The sequence below is a fragment of the Hyla sarda genome, chromosome 10 (assembly GCF_029499605.1).
Source record: "Hyla sarda isolate aHylSar1 chromosome 10, aHylSar1.hap1, whole genome shotgun sequence".
Lineage (NCBI taxonomy): Eukaryota > Metazoa > Chordata > Amphibia > Anura > Hylidae > Hyla > Hyla sarda.
In genome coordinates, this window is record NC_079198.1 from 13,654,462 (window position 1) to 13,674,707 (window position 20,246).

A 20,246-nucleotide genomic window follows, 5' to 3' on the forward strand; every position below is an offset into this window, starting at 1 on the left:
AAATAAGGTTTTTGATTCTGACAGGGCCCATTTAAAACAATACCGCTTCTCTCTTAGCTCTCACTTCCCTACTGCTCGCTGCTGTAGCCCATCTGCCCCGCAACGAACGTAAATCGTCCGCCCAAACATTATTTCTGCAAAGTTCCCTGTTCTTCCCCTGATTAACCCTTTCAACCAAATGCTACGAGTAAGATAATAAATCCATTTCTCTTACTTACAGATCAGAAGGACAGACAGAACCGCTGCCACAATGGACAGGACGATGGAGACGTGGACGAGGATTTTGGACATACGATGCAGGAGACACAGGGGCGATTTCTCCTCTGAGCTGCATAAAGTTTCGGATCCAGGGACATCTACTCCGGGAAACAATGACAAGTGTTATTCCACTTACTGCCACTAGGGCGGCGCCAGCACCAGGCAAACCTGTATAGAACCCTTAGGGCTTTATCTAAGAAAACATTAAGCTTGACAAACTATTGGTGGGGCTTATTGTATCATCCATACACTCCTAAAATGTGGCCACTAGATCAGTGTTTCTTAACCAGTGTGCCTCCAGCTGTTGCGAAACTACAACCCCCAGCATGCTGTACGCCCAAGATGAAGTCATGTAGTCTTTCCAGTCAGACACAGTACTTTCTGCTGCCATCTCTGTCTGTATCAGGTATTGTCCAGAGAAGTGTTTCCCAACCAGTGTGCCTCCAGCTGTTGCGAAACTACAACCCCCAGCATGCTGTACGCCCAAGATGAAGTCATGTAGTCTTTCCAGTCAGACACAGTACTTTCTGCTGCCATCTCTGTCTGTATCAGGTATTATCTAGAGAAGTGTTTCCCAACCAGTGTGCCTCCAGCTGTTACAAAACTACAACTCCCAGCATGCTGTATGCCCAAGATGATGTCATGTAGTCTTTCCAGTCAGACACAGAGCTCTCTGCTGCCACCTCTGTCTGTATCAGGTATTGTCCAGAGAAGTATTTCCCAACCAGTGTGCCTCCAGCTGTTGCAAAACTACAACTCCCATCCAGGTACTACCACTCCCTTTCTTATATGACTACTTCCACATCCTTGCTCTACTCGTAGATGCCGGTCCAGCACCAGGCACTGTGGGCACATGCTAAGGTCTAGTAAAGAAGGGCCACTAATAGCCGAAACCAAGATGGCGGCTTCTTCTCAAGTGCTGTACAAGGGCCTTGATGCCCGCAATATCCCACCAACCCCTGGCGATGCCAGGCTGTGTCCTCACTTTGGTTCTGTAGATCGGAGACTGCGGAAATGATGATGGCGTCCTCATCCACCGGCTGCACCGCGCCGGTCTGCCCCGAGGAGTCTTCTCCGAAAGCACCTGAGGGGGTCACATCCTGACAGAGGGGAAAGGAAGAAAAGAGGTTGAGTCAGGATATGTCCCTGTGGAAACTACCACTGAGAAAATAGTTGTGGCAGAGCCTGCTCCGTCCGCTCAGGGGAAACCCACAACTGACCTCAGGCTTCTGACAAAACAAAATTAAGAATTTAAGGGATTTACCGCAGTATATATATATTTTATTTTTATACAGATAAAAAGGGCAACCTAAAAAATAAACGAAAAAAGGAATTATTCATGCGATATATGTACACAGTGCCCCACCAGCAGAATAGTGAGTACAGCTCTGGAGTATAATACAGGATATAACTCGGGATCAGTACAGGATAAGTAATGAAATGTATGTACACAGTGACCCCACCAGCAGAATAGTAAGTACAGCTCTGGGGTATAATACAGGATATAACTCAGGATCAGTACAGGATAAGTAATGTAATGTATGTACACAGTGACCCCACCAGGAGAATAGTGAGTACAGCTCTGGGGTATAATACAGGATATAACTCAGGATCAGTACAGGATAAGTAATGTAATGTATGTACACAGTGACCTCACCAGCAGAATAGTGAGTACAGCTCTGGGGTATAATACAGGATATAACTCAGGATCAGTACAGGATAAGTAATGTATGTACACAGTGACCTCACCAGCAGAATAGTGAGTACAGCTCTGGAGTATAATACAGGATATAACTCAGGATCAGTACAAGATAAGTAATGTAATGTATGTACACAGTGACCTCACCAGCAGAATAGTTAGTACAGCTCTGGGGTATATTACAGGATATAACTCAGGATCAGTACAGGATAAGTAATGTAATGTATGTACACAGTGATCCCACCAGCAGAATAGTGAGTGCAGCTCTGGTGTATAATACAGGATATAACTCAGGATCAGTACAGGATAAGTAATGTATGTACACAGTGACCCCACCAGCAGAATAGTGAGTACAGCTCTGGAGTATAATACAGGATATAACTCAGGATCAGTACAGGATAAGTAATGTAATGTATGTACACAGTAACCCCACCAGCAGAATTGTGAGTACAGCTCTGGAGTATAATACAGGATATAACTCAGGATCAGTACAGTACAATTAATGTAATGTATGTACACAGTGCCCCACCAGCAGAATAGTGAGTACAGCTCTGGAGTATAATACAGGATATAACTCAGGATCAGTACAGGATAAGTAATGTATGTACACAGTGACCCCACCAGCAGAATAGTGAGTACAGCTCTGGGGTATAATACAGGATATTACTCAGGATCAGTACAGGATAAGTAATGTATGTACACAGTGACCCCACCAGCAGAATAGTGAGTATAGCTCTGGGGTATAATACAGGATATAACTCAGGATCAGTACAGGATAAGTAATGTAATGTATGTACACAGTGACCCCACCAGCAGAATAGTGAGTGCAGCTCTGGAGTATAATACAGGATATAACTCAGGATCAGTACAGGATAAGTAATATAATATGTATACAGTGACCCCACCAGCAGAATAGTGAGTACAGCTCTGGGGTATAATACAGGATATAACTCAGGATCAGTACAGGATAAGTAATGTAATGTATGTACACAGTGACCTCACCAGCAGAATAGTGAGTACAGCTCTGGAGTATAATACAGGATATAACTCAGGGTCAGTACAGGATAAGTAATGTAATGTATGTACACAGTGACCCCACCAGCAGAATAGTGAGTACAGCTGTGGAGTATAATACAGGATATAACTCAGGATCAGTACAGGATAAGTAATGTAATGTATGTACACAGTGACCCCACCAGCAGAATAGTGAGTACAGCTCTGGAGTATAATACACGATATAACTCAGGATCAGTACAGGATAAGCAATATAATATGTATACAGTGAACTCACCAGCAGAATAGTGAGTACAGCTCTGGAGTATAATACAGGATATAACTCAGGATCAGTACAGGATAAGTAATGTAATGTATGTACACAGTGACCTCACCAGCAGAATAGTGAGTACAGCTCTGGAGTATAATACTGGCCATAACATAGGATCAGTAAAGAATATGTAAAAGTGATTGAATGTAGATGAAAAGGAGCTCACATTTTTACATTTAACTATATTTTTTTTACATTTTGTAGACTATTTTTTTGTCTCCATAGGGGACTCTTACATTCAGTCATTAGATTGCATATATTGAACAATGCTACAATGATCAGTGTTATCGGTGCTCGATTGTTCTAGCCTGCCATGGCTGACTGGAGCATGGAGACACGGATCAGACGCAGGTAAGGGCCCTCCCGCTCTCCTCCCAGCTGATCGGGACATCGCGGTCTGGACAAGAGTTGAATATTCAGGGATTTTTTTTATATGGCACATTTGGAGTCGGGAAGGAGTTGTTCTCCCTAAAATGAGTGCAATTAATTTCAACCTCGTGGGGTTTTGGGCCTTTCTCTGGATCAACACTATAGGGTGATATGCTGAATCGGATGGACGTCTTTTTTCAGCCTTACAATCTACGTAACAATGTAAAGGGTTATTCCGAGTTATTACTTAATAAATTGAGATTTCGGATGTATTTGAGCACGGTCTATCTCAATATTTTTCATTATACTTGATGGTTATTATGTTCTTGAGTTAAGCCCAAATTGTCATGCACTGGTTCATTTTATGACCTAGTGATTACTTAGAGGACTGGAACCCTATTAATCCAATTTTATTCCGAGTTCTATCACTAATCCCCACAGGATAGGAGATAAGTGTCAGATTAATTGTTCGACACTCATCCCACTTATTGTCTCAGCACCGGAGATAGTCAAGTACTGTACTCGCTGTTCTCCAGTACGTGCACAACTCGCGGCTCCTTTTGAAAAAAAAAACATGGGGCCCCCATTTTGGGGGTCTGGACCAGTGCTTTGGTTTTGCCCAGTTCAATGATCATTAATAGAGTTGCTATGTTTCTCCATCTTAAAGGGGTACTCAGCTGTCCAGCGTTCGGAACATTTAGTTCCGAACTCTGTGTGCGCGCTGTGGGAGTCGACCACGCCCCCTCGTGCCATCATGCCACACCCCCTCAATGCAAGTCTATGGAAGGGGGCGTGACATCCGTCACGCCCCCTTCCATAGACTTGCATTGAGGGGGCGTGGTCGACTCCCACAGCGCACACACAGCTTTGGAAACTTAATGTTCCGAACGCTGGCCAGTGGAGTACCCCTTTAAAGGGGTTATCCAGGGGAAAAAAATATGTTATATATATATATCAACTGGCTCCAGAAAGTTAAACAGGTTTGTAAATTACTTCTATTCATTTTTTTTTTTATCCTTTCAGTACTTATGAGCTGCTGAAGTTGAGTTGTTCTTTTCTGTCTAAGTGCACTCCGGTGACACGTGTCTCGGGAACTGTCCAGAGTAGAAGCAAATCCCCATAGCAAACCTCTTCTACTCTGTGCAGTTCCCGAGACAGACAGAGGTGTCAGCAGAGAGCACTGTAGCCAGACAGAAAAGAACAACTCAACTTCAGCAGCTGATAATTATTGAAAGGATTAAGATTTTTTTTAATAGAAGTAATTTACAAATCTGTTTAACTTTCTGGAGCCAGTTGATATATATATAAAATAAAAAAAAATAAAAAAAAGTTTTTTCCTGGAATACCCCTTTAACCTTCCCTCTGTATATTAAGTACATTGATTTACCTGTGTTCTGTCGTCTTCTGGGAAAATATCAAATACGGATATTCTTTTTGATACCTAGAAAAACGTAACAGAAGAAGAATGTAAGTTACATTAAGGGGGTATTCAGGCATAAGGGGGTATTCTGGAAGCGGTTTAGGCCGTGTTCACACCTCCGAAGTTCCGTGCTTGGAATTCCGCTTGGAATTCTGCACTGAGATTCCGCTGCAGCAGAGTCCTGTTGAATTCAATGGCATTCTGCTGCTCTGTGAACATGGTGGAATTTCCGTGCCAGATGTTTCCGGCATGGAAATTCCGAATTCCGTGTCCGCAGAAAGAACGAACCCGTTCATTCTTTCTGCAGACTCCGCACAGAATGCATAGCCGGCTATGAGATGGCGCATTCCTGTGTGGCCTTAGTGCCGGCATGCCATGCCGGCACCCGCAGTCTCCAGAATGTCTGCAGTGTGAACCCTTTAGGCTGGGTCCACACTGTAGAATTTCTGGGCAGAATTTCCGCAGGAGATATGGCGGGCGACACTAGGACCGAGCAGACTGTATTTCTGCCCCCATAGACGGCAATGCATTTCCTGGTGAATCTTTTGCGAAATCTGCTCAGAAATGCATTGCCATCTATGGGGACGGCACTACAGTCCGTGTGGTCCTATAGTGCTGCCGGCTCGATCTCCAGCATAAATTCTGCCCGGAGATTCTGCAGTGTGAACCCAGCCTTAAAGGGGTACTCTACTCTACTTTAAAACTTTATTTTATTTTATTTTTATTTTTTAAATCAACTGGTGCCAGAAAGTTAAACAGATTTGTAAATTACTTCTATTAAAAAATCTTATTCCTTCCAGTACTTATTAGCAGCTGAATGCTACAGAGGAAATTCTTTTCTTTTTGGAACACAGAGCTCTCTGCTGACATCATGAGCACAGTGCTCTCTGCTGACATCTCTGTCCATTTTAGGAACTGTCCAGAGCAGCATATGTTTGCTATGGGGATTTTCTCCTACTCTGAACAGTTCTTAAAATGGACAGTGCTCTCTGGAGATGTCAGCAGAGAGCACTGTGCTCATGATGTCAGCAGAGAGCTCTGTGTTCCAAAAAGAAAAGAATTTCCTCTGTAGTATTCAGCTGCTAATAAGTATTGGAAGGATTAAGATTGTTTAATACAAGTAATTTACAAATCTGTTTAACTTTCTGACACAAATTGATTTAAAAAAAAAAAAAATTTATAGTTTTCCACCAGAGTGCCCCTTTAAGGCTGGGTTCACACTGCAGAATCTCCGGGCAGAATTTCTTTCTTTTATTTTATTTTATTTATTTTTTAAATCAACTGGTGCCAGAAAGTTAAACAGATTTGTAAATTACTTATATTAAAAAAAATAATCTTAATCCTTCCAGTACTTATTAGCTGCTGAATACTACAGAGGAAATTATTTTCTTTTTGAATTTCTTTATTGTCTTGTCCAAAGTGCTCTCCAGAACTGTCCCGAGCAGCATAGGTTTGCTATAGGGATTTTCTTCCTGCTCTGGACAGTTCCTGATACGGGCATCAGGTGTCAGCAGAGAGCACTGTGGACAAGACAAAAAAGAAATTCAATAAGAAAATTATTTCCTCTGTAGCATACAGCTGCTAATAAGTACTGGAAGGACAGTTTTTGTTTTTTAAATTAAGAAGTAATTTACAAATCTGTTTAAAGGGGTACTCCGCCCCTAGACATCTTATCCCCTATCTAAAGGATAGGGGATAAGATGTCAGATCGCTGGGGTCCCGCTGCTGGGGACCCCGGGGATCGCTGCTGCAGCACCTCCGCTATCATTACTGCACAGAGCGAGATCGCTCTGCACGTAATGACGGGCGATACAGGGGCCGGAGCATCATTATGTCACGGCTCCGCCCCTCGTGACGTCACGGCCCGCCCCGTCAATACAAGTCTATGGGAGGGGGCGTGGCGCCCCCTGCCATAGACTTGCATTAAGGGGACGGGCCGTGATGTCATGAGGGGCGGAGCCATGACGTCACGCTGCTCCGGCCCCTGTATCGCCCGTCATTACCCACAGAGCGAACTCGCTCTGTGCAGTAATGATGGCGGGGTGCCGCAGCGGCGATCCCTGGGGTCCCCAGCAGCGGGACCGCGGCGATATAACATCTTATCCCCTATCCTTTGGATAGGGGATAAGATGCCAGGGGCGGAGTACCCCTTTAACTTTCTGGCACCAGTGGATTAAAAAAAAGTACCCCCTTTAAGGAATGGTTTCCCAACCAGGATGCCTCCAGCTGTTGCAAAACTACAACTCCCAGCATGCCCGGACAGCCGGAGGCTGTCCGGGCATGCTGGGAGTTGTAGTTTTGCAACAGCTGGAGGCACATTGGTTACTAAATACTGACTGATGGATCCTATTACATCCCATATAGCATCCTATAACATTGCCAGCTTTATGTATAGTAGTCCTGTAAGTAATCGGACTTACCTTTGTCATGATGAGGGGCCATTCCACTGTCAATTGCCGTGTTTCTGTGGGGGGCCACACTTTGTAAGCCCTCTAGTATTGGTGTAACCCGTTCCTGGCAGCCACATTGCTCACATGCTAAAAAAAAAAAATAATAATAATTCTAAGAACCGTAATAATAGATTTATTGGAGAACCGCAGCTCTGAAGCTTCCTATAGAAAATCCCCTTGGCTGATGTATAAGACAACACAAAGCGGCGAGATCTTCCCTGTGCATGCTGGCCACATCCCGAGAAGACGAGCCATGGGTTATATCAGGTGTCTTCTATGGGTGTTGAGTTACAGGTAGGGCCATGATATACAGCTGTCTGTGTGGTACATTGATACTATTGTAGTGCGGCCGGAGAGGAGGGCTGATAGAAACTACCTGGTAGGATGATGGCTTCACCCGAAAGGACATCTTACAGTCTGACAATTGTGGTGTCCCGGTACCGTATAGTATACCGTACCTTGTATGGTGGTCCCCAAAGCCAGAGTTACTCCGTTCCGGTAGGGTCCCCCTGATGGGATAGCCCCTAGTCACTTCTTCCTTCTTTAATTTTGTGATGTTTTTATGTATATTAAATTGTGTATATAGTGTCGCAGGACCTTCGGTCATGTGACTAATGTTAAAGGGGTTCTCCACCATAAGGTGATTTTAGTACGTACCTAGCAGACAGTAATGGACATGCTTAGGAAGGATCTGCGCTTGTCTTGTGGCTAAATGGCTATGCTGTGAGATTACCATAACACTGTGGCTAGCTTTTTGTGAACTTGTATTTCCTGTTTGACTTATGTTTTTTTTTACTACAAATCCCACAATGCCATCTTCCTCCCTCTCACACATCAGCCACCCCACCCATTGTAACAAAAGACCTGTAGTTTTCAATCAGGGTGCCTACAGCTGTTGCATTAGTTGCAGATTGATCGCTCCACCCATTGAAGCAGACAGGCTCCCTGTCATCTGCTGACTAGTGATGTCAGGTCTTGGCCGCATTGCAAGCTGGGAAAAATCTGAGACAACAGTCATTTTGTATGCTGGTAAAAATAAATATTGGGGTGAAAATCACAGAAGAATTGTAAGAAAACCGTCACACACAGGTACAGACACTATATTATGGACTACACTAACTTTACAGCCCCTGTAGCATAGTCAAATAAAATATATTCCTGGAATACCCCTTTAATTCTCTTAGGGTATGTTAAAGGACCTTCCTAGGTCACATGTGTGGTCACATGTTTAGACCATAATTCCTTGTGTAAGGTGATTGACAGATGGTATGGACCAATGAGCTCAAGGCCAGCCCCTGCCCATATAAGGGAGCTGCCAGCCAATCCTCGCTCTCTTGGGTTCCGGACTAGCAGAGAGAAGAGATCTGTGCAACTTTCAAAGACAAGACCAGGCCGAAGCCTGATAATACCGCAACTTACCAAATCGTGAGTTACAATACAACTCCCCGCTAAAGTCCACGTGACTGCTGAACCTAAACTGAATCCCCTAAATCCAGCGGAACAGCGCATATAAATCTCCTGAGCTTAAAACTCACAAGGTCCCAACCAACTGTCAGGATCCTAATAGACTCTTCTTGTACAAAGACTGTTCTTGTTTAACTCTGCATAAAACCTGCAGTAAAAGTTCTGACAGTTTTCTGAAACCTCCGGTTGTGGACAATCATTTATTAATTCTCCCTATCGCTCTTGGGACGGGTGGCGATAGGACAAGTATATACAGAGGAGCCCTCACCCTGGCGTCACGACAGTTAAGGGTTAAACCAGCACCCTTTAATCACTGCACAGCTACACCCCATATACCCTCTACCCCCCAAGCTTACCACACAATGGGGGAGATTTATCAAAACCTGTGCAAAGGAAAAGTTGCCCAGTTGCCCATAGCAACCAATCAGATCGCTTCTTTCATTTTTAACAAGCCCACTGCAAAATGAAAGAAGCGATCTGATTGGTTGCTATGGGCAACTGGGCAACTTTTCCTTTGCACAGGTTTTGATAAATCTCCCCCAATGTTCCTTACGTCTAAGGAGGTTTTGAAGGTTTGTCTGCAGAGGATGTACGCCAGTCACCCATCACATCGAAATCACCTGCCTAATATTGTGTAAACCCAGGGCCGGCTCTGCCTATAGGCAAAATAGGCAGCCGCCTAGAGCGCCCTCTTGATGGGGGCGCCGCTATACCTACTGCAATAAAGTTGGCCAGCATACAAAGCACCCATCCAAAGCACCCGCCCATCAAGCAAAACCCCACTACGCTACCCCCACCCCACCCGTACTATAATAATCAGCATTTTTCAGACAGGGGCGATCACTAAGGCCAGGTCCGTCCAAAATCCTGACATTGCGCGCGCCTCAATACATCGGGAGGAGCCAAGGGGCGGGGTCAAGGAGCGGCAGGCCTGTGCCACCAGAACAGCTTAGACCCGCCAAGGCCTAGACCACAGGTATCTGAAGCGCCCTGTGGTACCTACACAGGGTTATTTAGTTTAGATAAAAGAAGATTTAGGGGCGACCTAATAACTATGTATAAATATATCAGGGGACAGTACAGAGATCTCTCCATGATCTATTTATACCCAGGACTGTATATATAACAAGGGGGCATCATCTACGTCTAGAGGAAATAATGTTTCTACACCAGCACAGACGGGGGTTCTTTACTGTAAGAGCAGTGAGACTGTGGAATTCTCTGCCTGAGGAGGTGAACTCTAAAAGACATCAAAAGGGGTCTGGATGCATTTTTGGAGAATAATAACATTGCTGGATATGTATATTAGATTTATAGGGACAGAACGTTGATCCAGGGATTTATTCTGATGCCATATTTGGAGTCGGGAAGGAATTTTTACCTCTAGTCTGAGGGTTTTTTGCCTTCCTCTGGATCAACTCAGTAGGGACTCATTAGGGATATGGGTTGAACTTGATGGACTCTGGTCTTTTTTCAACCTTAGTTACTATATTACACCAAAACATTAGCAGTAAGTTGTGAGGGGACATCTTGGGAATTTGGAGGCCAAGTCAACACCTTGATCTCATTGTCCTGTTTCTCATTCCTGAACAATTTTTTTAGTGTGGTCGGGACATTATCTTGCTGACAGATGCCACTGCCCTATTAGGGGTTTGTACAATGTGTAGGAAGGTTATATGTGCCACAGTAACATCCATATGATGCCAGGATCCAAGGTTTCCTAGCAGATCATTGCTAGTGCTGACAGGCATAGGCCATATTCGAATTCGCGATATTTCGCGAATATATGGACGAATATTCGTCATATATTCGCTAAATTCGCATATTTGTAATATTCGCGTTATATTTTCCCATATGCAAAAATTCGTGCACCAGTCTCACACAGTAGTATTAGAGCCTTCTTTACACCACACAAGCTGGAAGCAGAGAGGGATGATCACTGTGATGTGTACTGTGAAAAAAAAAAATATTCGTAATTACGAATATATAGTGCTATATTCGCGAATATGCGATATTCGCGAATAAAATTTGCATTGCGAATATTCGCGAGCAACACTAATTAGAGATGAGCGAATCGAAGTTGACGAACCCGAATTCGTTACGAATTTCATGAAAAATTCGATTCGCAACGAATACGAATATCGCCGCGATTCTATCGCGCGAATCGCTTCATTAAACTTCATTTTACAGCGTTCCAGGCTATTGGAGTCCTAAGATGGCGGATCCACATGTGAGTACATGGGGCAGGGGATTATGGGAGGGCGGGAAACAGCGGCAGGAATGAAGGTAGGCGGGCTGACCCTGAACCACATGTGAGATGCAACCTATCAGTGTTCACTGACCCCTGTGATGTCACAGCCCCTATATAATAAGCGGCCATCTTGCCTCCATTTCATCTATGCACTCAGATGGAGAGGACGGGACTGTGTGTGTGTGAATAGCTCATACCACAGCATTACACTGCAACTGCTAGTCACATCAGCATTAGGGACAGGCAGGAGTGCAGAGTGCTGTGCTGTTACACTGAGAAGGATCATTGATTGCTAAACCTCCTATTCACGTTATTGAGCATTGCAGCAGAGAGGGGCAGATAGCTGTCAGCTGCCTCATACAGATCTCCAAGCTGCCTGAATGTTATCAACCATCTTATCACCTCATTTTTCAGCCCAATTGAGTTTAATTTTATTTGCTCCACAAATCTTCTGCTGCTCAGAATTGTGTGACAGAGTGCAATTTATGGTTTAATCCCTGGATTTTTTTTGTGGTGCTGCACTGTTGGGTCCTGCTGCTGTTCAGAAATAAGTCATATTAGTGTGAACTTTAGTGCCTTTTTTACCATTTTTCACCTGTTACTCTGTCTCTGTGCTAAATTCAGTGTTATACCACACGTTATACACATGCCGGTGTATTACAGAAAAAAATAAGTTTTTCCTGCGTACAAATATGCTTAACAGTGGCCTTATCATTGCAAAGGGCATACATACAACAAAGGTGTGTACTATTTAGTAACTGTTATTCTGTCTAGGGCCTATATACTGTGTAAGGACAGCCGTAAGTAATCGGCTGCTGCTGTTCTATACCCTCATAAACGCACTAAGTATGTCAGGCAGGGAAGTGCCAGGACGTGCACAGAGAAGGGGCAGAGGCCTACATACGTCAGGCAGAGTTGGCAGCAGACTTGGGGCGAGCGGCAGCAGGAGTCGCAGCAATAGGCCTGAGCTCCCGTTAACACCCAGCTGTCGTGTCGTCGACCCATCTCTCCTCGTCAATTGGTTTGCACACTCATCCCCATCATCACAAGCGACATGTGACAACTCCAGTCAAGAGTCGGTGGGTTCCTCAGACACAACCCTCAGTTGGCATGGCCCGGGAGCAGTCCCCGTAATCCCATTGCCTTTGTCCTATGCTGTTCCCTCTCCCAAAGAAGTATCTCATGCTTTGGGTTCAGCTCCACTATTTAACGAGGACGATCCAATAGAGGGCAGTCAGCATCTAATGGGCAGCCAAGAATGTGAGGAGACATGCGTCCCTTGCTCCGCAAGGCAGCCAAGTAGTGATGCGGAGAGTGACGTGGGAGGCGGTGTTTCAATTGTTCAGAGTCCTGAGGCAGACACTGTTGTGGAACACGAGGAGGACATCAGTGACGTGCACACATCTTTTGATGATTCTGAAGCCGATTGCAATTGGGAGTCGGGTGCAGAAGCCGGGGCTTCATCATCATCAGGAGAAGAGATTTGCTCTTTGTCTATGAGGCAGCAAGGCGGTAGCACGGTTGCCAACAAGCGTGGTGGTGGCAGTAGTTTAAATTCAGGAGCCAAACGTGCCAGAGGGAGACCACCTGCTTTGCGGCAAGCTACCATTCAGGGAGGTAGTGGAACAGGGGTTCCTGGAGACTGCGCCAATAGCAGTGAAATAGTGCGGACTGCGGGTGGGAAAATCAGCTACTCTGCGGTGTGGTTGTTCTTCATAAAGAATCCGGAGGACCTTAGCGTAGTCACATGCAAAATCTGTTGGCAGAAAGTGAAGCGTGACCAGGGTCCCAATCTAGGCACCACGGCCCTGCGTCAAACACATGATTCGCCACCATAAAGCGGCCTGGGATAACTGTGGCTCCGATGTAGTGGTCCAGCCTGCCGCATCACCCAGTTGCCATCCGCTCCCTCCGTCATCCAGCCAAGGCTCCACCACCTCAGCCGAATGGAGCATTGTGTCAAACCCTACTTCTTGCGCTCCTGCTTCTTCCACTCGTAGTAAGCCATTCCGCCAACAATCGATCGGCGAAGCCATGTCCAAGAGACAACAGTATGCGCCCACTCATCCAACGGTGCAGAAGTTGAATGCGCTCCTGTCCAAGTTGCTGGTGTTGCAGTCCCTCCCTTTCCAACTGGTGGACTCTGCAGCTTTCAGGGAATTGATGGCTTGTGCCGAGCCGAGGTGGAGAGTCCCAAGCCTTCATTTCTTTGCGAAGAAGGCAGTACCAGCCCTGCATAAGTTTGTACAAGAGAAGGTGGGCCAGTCCTTGAGCTTGTCAGTGTTTTCAAAAGTGCACGGCAGCGCCGACGTGTGGAGCTGTAACTACGGGCAGGGACAATACTTGTCTTTTACGGCCCACTGGGTAAATGTGGCTGCTGCACAGCCACAACAGTAACTTGGACAGGTCACACTGCTTCCTCCTCCACGCTCTCGCTCCCAGGCAGTTGGTCCTTTTACAGTGTGCGCCGCCTCCTCCTCCCCCGTGTCCTTGGCCTCCACTGCACGTCCAAATCTCGGTGGCCCTTCATCGTACCATGTGTGTAGGGCACAGCGGTGTAAAGCCGTCCTTCACATGGTTTGCCTTGGCGAACGGAGTCACACAGGGGAGGAACTGCTGAAGTTCATTAGGGAAGAAATCCGAGTATGGCTTACTCCATGAAATCTGGAAATGGGAACCATGGTGACCGACAATGGGAAGAACATTGTGGCCGCGCTGCGACAATGAAGTGTGAACTATTCGCCCTGCATGGCACACGTGTTGAATCTGGTTATCAAGAAGTTCATCAAGTCTTCACCCCATTTGCAAGACGTCCTGACAATGGCAAGGAAACTGTGCATGCACTTCAGCCACTCGTACACCGCCAAGCACACTTTGCTTGAGCTGCAGCGTCAGAACGGTATCAAGAAAAGCCATCACGGATTTTTTGATGATACAAGCAGATAGGAGTACTCCCCTGTGTAACTTTAATGTGAACGAGTGGCAGCTCATAAGTGACACCTGCCGTTTGCTGAGGCCCTTTGAGGAAGCCACATTTTTTGTTAGTCGCTCGAATTAGGCCGTGAACGACGTAATTCCACTCCTACATTTACTCCAAAAAATTATTGAAAACATGGCTGGTCATGGCAATGGAGACGTTGCACCTACATCAGAAGGCTACATGAGTCCTGTGGGGGATGAACTGGAGGAGGATGATGAGGGGCAGAGCGGAGCACAGTTTACGGGGGATGAGATGGCCGGTGTTTCCGGTCATTGGACAGGAGAGGAGGAGCAGGAGCAGCCAGAGGAGCTGGAGGGTTATTACGAGGGAGGCGAGACAGAGGACCCAGACACACCGTGGCAGTATGCAGTGGAGATGGAGGCAGGTAGTCTCAGTGAGTCACTGTCACAAATGGCACGATGCATGCTGAGTTGCTTGCGTAGTGATTCCCGAATTGTCAAAATTCGTCAGCGCAATGACTTCTGGATCTCCACCTTATTAGAGCGCGGCTGCGGCCCCGGAAATCTAAGGGCATAACACACCTGGTATTGCTCGATCTCGCAATTGATCGTGCAAAGGTAGGGGGTTATTAAAGCCTCTTGGGTACTGCTGAGGCCTACTCCTGACTGCTCCTGGTGTAATGTATGGGGTAATTAAACACTCTTGGGTAGTGTTTTTTTATTTTATTTACTGATAATTTTATCGGTAATAAAATAGAATTTTCTAGAATGCTAATCGTTACACAACGGAACGCTTGTTGCGTTTGATTTTTTAACGAAAAAAAAAATACGGACAGGAATTAACTCTGCTTAATCATTTTGGGCGACAAAAGCCTTTGGTGGTCTGATCTTTTGGAGACAGATGCGCACACATATTGACTTAGTTTTTGTAAAAAAATTTTTAAACATTGTGTGGTTTATTATTTTTGAGAATGTCTTTGGGTGGTCCACCGTCCTGCATTATAGAGTCTTGTGAACTGTTGGATATGCGCTTGTTCTTACACAAAGGTATTTCTTTAAAACATTTCTAAAATGTTGTTGTTTTTTGGAGGGGATTGTGAAGCCCGGGTGTGTACTGGTGCATCAGCCAACTCCAGGCTGTGTCCTTCAGGCAATATATGGGTTACTGATGCCGCAGAGGTGGGGCCTGGGTCTGGAAATTTCAAATTTTTGGATAGCGGGTGCTACCTATGAGAAATCTTTGTCAAAAATGTCATATATTGTGTTGTTTTTTGGGGGGGGATTGTGAAGCCCTGGTGTGTAGTGTACTAGTGCATCAGCCAACTCTACGCTTTGCCATTCAGCCACTAAATGGTCTCCTCTTGCTGCCAACACCTCCACGCTATGTCATTCAGTCACTATATGGTGTCCTCATGCTGCCAACACCTCCACGCTGTGTCATTCAGCCACTATATGGTGTCCTCATGCTGCCAACACCTCCACGCTGTGTCATTCAGCCACTATATGGTGTCCTCATGCTGCCAACACCTCCACGCTATGTCATTCAGTCACTATATGGTGTCCTCAAGCTGCCAACACCTCCACGCTGTGTCATTCAGTCACTATATGGTGTCCTCATGCTGCCAACACCTCCACACTATGTCATTCATCCACTATATGGTCTCCTCATGCTGCCAACACCTCCACGCTGTGCCATTCAGTCCCTATATGGTGTCCTCATGCTGCCAACACTTCCACGCTATGTCATTCAGTCACTATATGGTCTCCTCTTGCTGCCAGCACCTCCACGCTGTGTCATTCAGCCACTATATGGTGTCTTCATGCTGCCAACACCTCCACGCTGTGTCATTCAGTCACTATATGGTGTCCTCATGCTGCCAACACCTCCACGCTATGTCATTCAGCCACTATATGATCTCCTGACACTGATGCCACCACCAGGCTCTGACATTGTGCTGCTGTGCGGCAGTGATTCTAAGAGCGTTGCCGGTAATCTGCATGCTATTCTGAATAACAGTATTATTTCACTACCCCAGCACACTCCCTATGTGTTTTAGGACACAGCAAAGTGTTCTATACCCCTATAGAGGCTGTATGTAGGCTAGAAATAGCCTTTTTTAATATCGATTCGCCGCAAACAAATTCGGATCGAAAAAAACTTTTCGGGAAAATTCGGCAAATCGGCCGAATCGAATTTTTGAAAAGTTCGCTCATCTCTAACACTAATCATTGCCCAGAGCATCACACTGCCTCTACCGGTTTGTCTTGTACCTTAAGTGTATCCTGGTGCCATCTCTTCCCCAGGTAAGTTACACACAGATATACAGACATCCACATTATGGAAAAGAAAATGTGATTTATCAGACCAGATCACCACCATCTCTTGCTCCATGGTCCAGTTCTGATGCTCATATGTCTACTGTAGGCAATTTTGGCAGTGGACATGGGTCAACATGGTCACTCTGACCAATTTTTGGATACAAAGCCCCAAACAAAGCAAGCTGTGATGCCCCGTGTGTTCTGACACCTTCAAGTAGCAGGAACTTTTTCCGTAGCCCTTCAATGAGATCAGATCAGACAGGCTAGATTTCTCTCCCCACACACATCAATGAGCCTCGGGCCCCCAATCAACATGTTCACACTGCAAGACCTACCATTTTGGTTCCAATCCAGTAGTCTAGACATCACAATTTGACCCATATCATAGGTTCTTGGATCCTTACCCTTGCCTATTTACCTGCTTCCAATGTAAACTTCAAGAACTGACTCTTACCTTGCCGACTGATATATTCATAATAACGCACCAAGAAGGAGTTGTTGGAATCACATAACCATATCACTTGATAATATCACGTGATCACAATATTAGTGAGAAAAAGATAGAATTATTGGGGAAAACTGTACAATTGTGAGGAGGCTCTTGTGCCCTGTTGGCTCCTCTAGCCCGGATACAAAAAGGTTCTGTATGGCATTCTGCAGAACATTTGTCCAAATTTGTTGTAGCTGGGCCTGAAATCCTGCACACTCATAAGTTGCCAAAACTGTCTTGCCATAAATGCTTGATTGGTGATAAATCTGGTGACCGGGCAGGCCAAGAAAGCATTACACTTGTGATGACCCGCGGTGATGATGGGACCACAGGGTGTAGCGGTGTAGGTGGTGGGGCAAGATGGTTTTAACCCCAGGGGCAAGGCATCATTAACCCCTAGTGTTCGTGACGCCAGAGTGGTTTTTGGATACCAGAACCACATGAAGGGTATCTCCGCTATTCCAATGGCTAGGCAGTGAAAGGAGAGTCTACAACCAAGTTATGGTTTAACGGAGGCTTTACTGAGTTAAGACAGGTGTTATTCTCTTCACAGCTAGGCCAGAATCCCAGAGAGGTGGCCAGGAACCCAGAAGAACCTTGCAGCTTGCTGGGACCAATTAAACTTGTAATAGACTTCAAATCTTGACTTTAGGCTGGACTTGACTATAGGTGGTAGTGACAGCAGACATAGACTTGGGCTTACTGGAATGACGGTAGATTTGGACACTACACTAACAGACACAGCAAACCTTCTTGCCACAGCTCACATTGATATTGATGTGCCATCCTGGATGAGCTGCACAACCTGAGCCACTTGTGTGGGTTGTAGACTCTGTCTCAAGCTACCACTAGAGTGAAAGCACTGCCAGCATTCAAAAGTGACCAAAACATCAGCCAGGAAGCATAGGAACTGAGAAGTGGTCTGTGGTCACCACCTGCAGAACCACTCCTTTATTGGGGTGTCTTGCTAATTGCCTATCATTTCCACCTGTTGTCTGTTCCATTTGCACAACAGCATGTGAAATTGATTGTCAATCAGTGTTCTTCCTGAGTGGACAGTGGGATTTCACAGAAGTGTCATTGACTTGGAGTTACATTGTGTTCCCTATATGTTTTTGGAGCAGTGTATCCTGTAGATGTCGCGGTGGATAATATAGACAATGCAGGTACTAAAAAAAAAAAAATCTTGCAATTCAGGTTTTGCTCTTTTCCTGTGTTTATTGCCTAACAAAACAAAACCAGCCCTGAAGTGGATCCATAACATGCTATAAATTCAGCAGCCGCAGAGGACAAAAGGGGCTGGGTGCTCTCTCGCTGCTTCTCAAATAACATTGACTTATTTATATAGGCAGCATTTACGCGTCGCGCTCACCTTTGTAACAGCTAACCCTTCGCCATTCACGTCCAAAGCCGGTGGGGTGTGCACAATGCGGTGTCTGCTGTAACCGTGATCCTCGCTCTACCTTTCCTCATTCAGTCCTCAGATATTATTATATTTCCATCATTATCCCTGTAGGAAGAGAACAATTCTATGTAAAAACAAAAAAATAATCATAGCAAAAAACAAAACAAAAAAAGACCTCTTCCTGGTCCTAATACTAACACCTTTTAGTTAGAGAAAGCGACAGCCTTAAAGGGGTACTCTCGTGGAAAACTTTTTTTTTTTTTTTTTTAATCAACTGGTGCCAGAAAGTTAAACAGATTTGTAAATCACGTCTATTAAGAAATCTTAATCCTTCCAGTACTTTTTAGGGGCTGTATACTAAAGAGAAATCCAAAAAGAAATGCATTTCCTGTGATGTCCTGACCACAGTGCTCTCTGCTGACCTCCGCTGTCCATTTTAGGAACTGTCCAGAGCAGCATATGTTTGCTATGGGTATTTTCTCCAGTTCCTAAAATGGACAGCGGAGGTCAGCAGAGAGCACTGTGGTCAGGACATCAGAGGAAATGCATTTCTTTTTTGGATTTCTCTTTAGTATACAGCCCCTAAAAAGTACTGGAAGGATAAAGATTTTTTAATAGAAGTGATTTACAAATCTGTTTAACTTTCTGGCACCAGTTGATTTAAAAAAAAATAATAATAATTCCACGGGAGTACCCCTTTAATAAACCCCACAAATGGCCTCTGGTTGTTACATTCAGCACCCAAAATGTTAGGGTTGGAATAGGCCTTGTTGCCTCTCTTCTATGGGAGGAAAAAAATGCAATAAAAAGCGCAATGTGAGTTTAAACCATTTCTGCTTTATGATGTACACCTACATCATGGGCGGGACTACGTTAACGCAAAATGATGAACATTTACGTAATTTTTTGCATTATCGGTCTTTGAAACAAGCGCAGGAGCTGAGATGATGAGAAATGGCTTCTATAAGCAGCCAGGACTCTCCTCTAGTGCCGAGAAGTAGCAATCGTGCTGATGCCCGGCATTAAAGGGGTACTCCACCCCTTGATATCTTATCCCCTAAGATGTCTGATCGCTGGGGTTCCGCCGCTGGGGACCCTCGCTATCTCCCTGCTGCACCCGGCGTTCATTTTGAGCGTTGGGTGCTGCGCCAGAGCATCGGAGGCTTGTGCAGTCACAGCTGCGCCCCGCTCATGACGTCACGACCACACCTTCTCAATGCAAGTCTATGGGAGGGGGGCGTGACAGCCGTCACGCCCCCTCCCATAGACTTGCATTGAGGGGGCATGACGTTGCATCACAAGCCGGGCGTGACTGTGACTGGGGCAGGGAGATAGCGAGGGTCCCCAACGGCGGAATTAAAAAAAATCTTAATCCTTCCAGTACTTATTAGCTGCTGAATACTACAGAGGAAATTATTTTCTTTTTTGAACACAGAGCTCTCTGCTGACATCATGACCACAGTGCTCTCTGCTGACATCTCTGTCCATTTTAGGAACTGACTAGAGCAGCATAATGTTTTCTATGGGGATTTTCTCCTACTCTGGACAGTTCTTAAAATGGACAGAGATGTCAGCAGAGAGCACTGTGCTCGTGATGTCAGCAGAGAGCTCTGTGTTTGTTACGCCTAGCGCTCCGGGTCCCCGCTCCTCCCCGGAGCGCTCACGGCGTCTTTCTCCCTGCAGTGCCCCGGTCAGTCCCGCTGACCGGGAGCGCTGCACTGTCTTGGCCGTTGGGGATGCGATTCGCACAGCGGGACGCGCCCGCTCGCGAATCGCATCCCAGGTCACTTACCCGTCCCGGTCCCCTGCTGTCATGTGCTGGCGCGCGCGGCTCCGCTCTCTAGGGCGCGCGCGCGC

The 20,246-nt window shown here is 45.7% G+C and overlaps 1 protein-coding gene across 8 annotated transcripts in view; it reads right to left on the bottom strand.

The window, feature by feature from the left end:
* The window catches only part of LOC130293910 (transmembrane protease serine 3-like), a 60,830-nt gene that overhangs the window by 24,293 nt on the left and 16,291 nt on the right, over positions 1-20,246 (bottom strand). For 7 of the 8 annotated variants that reach the window (XM_056543170.1, XM_056543169.1, XM_056543167.1 and 4 more), the window contains 5 exons: positions 18,357-18,494; positions 7,491-7,607; positions 5,038-5,091; positions 1,244-1,358; positions 219-356 (listed from right to left, as the gene is read on the bottom strand). In XM_056543170.1, the coding sequence (XP_056399145.1) occupies positions 219-356; positions 1,244-1,358; positions 5,038-5,091; positions 7,491-7,499 (316 nt within the window). In that variant the 5' untranslated portion in view covers positions 7,500-7,607; positions 18,357-18,494. Of the gene's footprint in view, positions 1-218; positions 357-1,243; positions 1,359-5,037; positions 5,092-7,490; positions 7,608-9,340; positions 9,370-18,356; positions 18,495-20,246 lie in introns of those variants that run through there. The other variant, XM_056543171.1, reaches the window with a different exon arrangement.